At 42.1% G+C, this 4,085-nt stretch overlaps 1 protein-coding gene across 1 annotated transcript; it reads left to right on the top strand.

The window, feature by feature from the left end:
• Positions 1-1,184: 1,184 nt before the first annotated feature.
• Positions 1,185-3,828, top strand: LOC149140760 (BTB/POZ domain-containing protein At2g24240-like). The gene has a single exon (XM_089446918.1). The coding sequence runs from the start codon at positions 1,729-1,731 to the stop codon at positions 3,091-3,093; it is 1,365 nt and encodes a 454-aa protein (XP_089303044.1). The 5' UTR covers positions 1,185-1,728; the 3' UTR covers positions 3,094-3,828.
• The last annotated feature ends 257 nt before the right edge of the window (positions 3,829-4,085 follow it).

The raw sequence follows: 4,085 nt of genomic DNA on the forward strand, positions 1-4,085 counted from the left end.
CCATTGGAGCACCCAAAAAAAATTTGACAACTATAATCTATATTTAAAAAAATTCCTCCAAGATTTTATCAAAATCTTACTAAAATTTCCATAATTTTCAAAGCAAATTTATAAATTACAACTAATTAAACTGCTACATTAATTTTAACTTTATATCACCCAATTCCGATAAAACCTAAACATTAATAGAATTATGAAAAAAAATATGATCTTTAATTTTTAAATACATTTACAACTAAAACTTATAATTTTTATAAATATCTATTTTTTACAAACTACAACCATTTTTCATTTTAAAATAAGACTTTAACCTTAATTAAAAATTAAGGCTAAATTTAACATATTAATGATCCAAACTCCAAAAAAAACGCTTACTAAAAGTGGAAATTTACCTTCTTTATTAATCACAACCCATCATTTTATAACACTATCTTTCTTTAATGATAACTAAGAATCACGATACCTTTTCAAAGGGTAATAAATGATTTAAATCTTCTTATTAATAAATAATTTAGTTTCATTAATTTGATTTTAAATCTTCCTATTAATAAATATAATTTAGTTTCATTGATTTATATTTTAATGATATATTATTAAGTTTAAGAGAAGATCTTAAAATTACAAGATAAATCATTTGTCGACGCATCTTGAACCAGTTAATGTGGTTCAATTTGTCCTGAAGATGAACTACACTAGTTAGTTCGAAAAGCGTCGAATTTTAAATTTAATTAAAATTTGGTCAAATTATAAGCCTAATTATACATAACTTACTGATTTTCAATATATTAAATTACTCTTAAAAAAAAAAGTACAATTTAAACTATAAATCTAAATCATAACATAAAACAATAAAACAGTTCGACCACTAACCACTATATTATAATTAAAATATTACATGTTTAAAAAAATAAATATTTTATGAGAATTGGGGGAAATTTTACTTTCAATAAAGTTTGATTTCTTCCATTACGGGATTCCACTTAATTTTAAATTGATATATTACCGGATTTCAGTCAAATCTAAACGCAGTTTTCTCCGTAATTAAACTCTAAAACAGTTTGCTACCTAATTAAACGGGTCACTGTGTCTCCACCGTCTGTGGAAAAGGAAAACGTAATGTCCAAACGGTCGTTGACGCGGTCTGACGCAAGCGCTAGCATTTATAAAATGACATGTGCAGGCCCTTCATGGTCGTCGAAGGGCCATGGCAATTTGGAATTGCAAATTTCCCCCTTGCGACGCGTTTTCCGCTGCCACCATAAACGGTTTTGTCTCCGGCCTCGTCAGAGAATGATAAGCTTCCATTGGGTCTAGTTTCTTTATGTCCCCATTGACTCGATCATTAAATTTTCCTGGTGAGCGCTGCGATCCGGATCGAAATCCTCCCTAATCCAGAGCCTCTGCAACTTTAAATTCGAAGAAATAGAAATCCCCCTCTTTGCAGATTTAAATTCCCCGCACCCAAATCGTTCCCCTCGCAGAAATCGTCCGGTTGTTCAAATTCCCCGTACCCAAATCGTTCCCTTGGGAGAAATCGTCCGCTTATTCAAATTCCTCGTACCCAATCGTTCCCCTCGTAGAAATCGTCCGCTTATTCAAATTCCCCGTACCCAAATCGTTCCCCTCGCAGAAATCGCCCGCTTATTCAAATTCCCCGCACCCAAATCGTCCCCTGGTGCAGCTGGACTCAATTCGGGATCTCGGGGAGGCTGAGGAAAAAAATTCGGAATGAAGTCGTCGCGGGACAGGGTGAAATTGAATGTGGGCGGCAAGTGTTTTGTTACGAGCAGAACAACTCTGGCAAATGCGGGGCGCGACTCGATGCTCTCGGCGCTCATCCACGACGACTGGCAGAACGTGACGCCGGCCGATGGCAATGACGACGAAGAGATCTTCATAGACCGGAACCCCTCCTATTTCTCGGTGTTGCTGGACCTGCTGCGCACCGGGGAGCTCCACGTTCCGCCGGGGATGTCCGAGCGGGCGCTCTACAGGGAGGCTTTGTACTACGGCATCATGGACCGCCTCCGAGGGGCGAAATGGGGGCGAATGGACGGCAACCGGATGGAGCTCTCAGCCTCCATCAGTGGGCGCGCAACGGGTGACGCTACAGCGATCCGGGCGTCACCGGACGGGGGCTGCTGCGTTGCCCATGGAAGCATGGTGCATGTTTACGACTGGACTCTGGAGGAACAACCTCCCCTGACTCTGGACTTCCAGGTTGTCAATGATGTGGGCTTCGTGAACCCCCAGCGCCTGGTCATATGCACCTGTGAGCGCGTCGACAAGGGCGGCGGAGGCATGGAGGTCTTCAATACTCGAACGGGGAAGCCCCAATTCAAGTTCCAGGTCTCCCATGACAACCAACCAAAGAACTTCACGGCCGGGGCGCTTGCCAGCGGCGACGGTCATGTGTACGCCAGCTGTCGCGGGCGTAGTACAGAGTACGGTGTTGGAGTATGGGACCAAACCTCGGGTCGCCAAGTGGATTTCCTCTACCAGGCGGCCGGAGGCTGGCCTCTAGGCGACGCTGGGAAGCTGCAGTGGTTGCCGGAAAACCGCATGCTGCTCGCTGCCACTCTATACCCACTCTGCGACGATAGTTTCATAGGCCTGCTTGATTTTCGGGACAGAAAAGTTGTCTGGTCCTGGACGGATTCGGAGGTTCCCCGGATTGCAGGGGACGACAAGGTGGTTTTGGATGCAGTTTTCATGGAAGCCTGCGGTACTGTCTGTGTGGTGAATCAGTATGACAATTTGGGGTTTATTGATATGAGGAGCACTAACCGGAGTGTCCGTTGGTCTCACCGGAACCGGCCCGGGAAGGCGATTGAGGGCGAGGAGAGATGCTATTCAAAGCTTGCTGCACAAGGTAATCAGCTCTTCTCTTCCAAGAATGACAGTGTGTATGTATTTTGTAGCCCTGATTGGGTTTTGACATCCAGGCTAAGGAAATTGAATGGGGGCTCAATTTCTGATATCGCTGTCGGTGGGGATCGACTCTTTGTGCTTCACAATGAAGAAGATGTCTTTGATGTTTGGGAAACCCCAGGGCCTTCTGGTACTGTCCACAGTTATTATGATGATGAATAACAAAATGTAGAGGCTTCTGTAAATTTCAATCCTTTGTCCATGGGTTTGTATATGCCTATTTTCTAGTGTTGCCTAGAACAAGTCTTATTAGGTTCTTATAAGCTAGAAGGGTTGCTTATCAGCAGATTGGGCTTGGGGTGCAAAATTGAGTTCAACATCCTGTTGGAGGGAGGGTGGGTTTTGGGCTTCGGGTGCAGAATTGAGTTCAACATCCTGTTGGAGAGGGTGAGATTTATTATCAGGATTTAAATTTGCTGGCAAATCAGCTCAATCCAAACAACATTATTGGTCTTCTACCCATTTAGCTTTTTGCTCAGATTGCTTACTGCTGTTGTATATTGTTTGGTGTTGACGAAGTTGAGGGTATGCTGTTGTTCATGGGAAGATTCACTACGAGGGCAAGATTGATTGGGTTTGGGGCAGGACTTGAGCCAAATATATGTTGAGTGAAGGGCTTAGTTTGTCTTGTAAACTTTGTATCTGATCAGTTGCAACTTTCAAGGCTCTGTGTGCAACATAATTGTACTCGATTCTATGCTTGGATTCCTTAGTGTCATGTGAGTGTGACCATTGAGTCCTTGTTAGTACCAGTATTGTGGTTGTATTCCGCTCAGAGTTGTTACTTTTACATACCAGTGTGATGATTGGGTTTTTGATAGTGGAGATGAAGATGGGAGTATGTTACATTACTTGTTGAGTTTCTTCTAACCCTCTATTTAGGGCTAGTGTTAGGTGGTGAATTTATATGAATGCACGGGATTTTCTGGTACTTCTCATACTTGTTTTGATAGTGTGTAACCTGGTCTGTATCTATTCAAAAAGCTTGGAGTGCCCTCTTCTTGTCTTTCAATCTTTAAGGATTGGTCAATGGTTCTTGCCAGATCTTTCTAATTTCATCTGGTCCATGCCATGTATTTTGCCTAATTGTCCATATTTCTACAAGCATCTTATCTCTTGATACATGATTTTCATATTTCAGAGGTGTAAAACAG

This window comes from Pinus tabuliformis, chromosome X (assembly GCF_031772625.1).
Source record: "Pinus tabuliformis cultivar Carrire ecotype Pingquan chromosome X, CPIR1, whole genome shotgun sequence".
NCBI lineage: Eukaryota > Viridiplantae > Streptophyta > Pinopsida > Pinales > Pinaceae > Pinus > Pinus tabuliformis.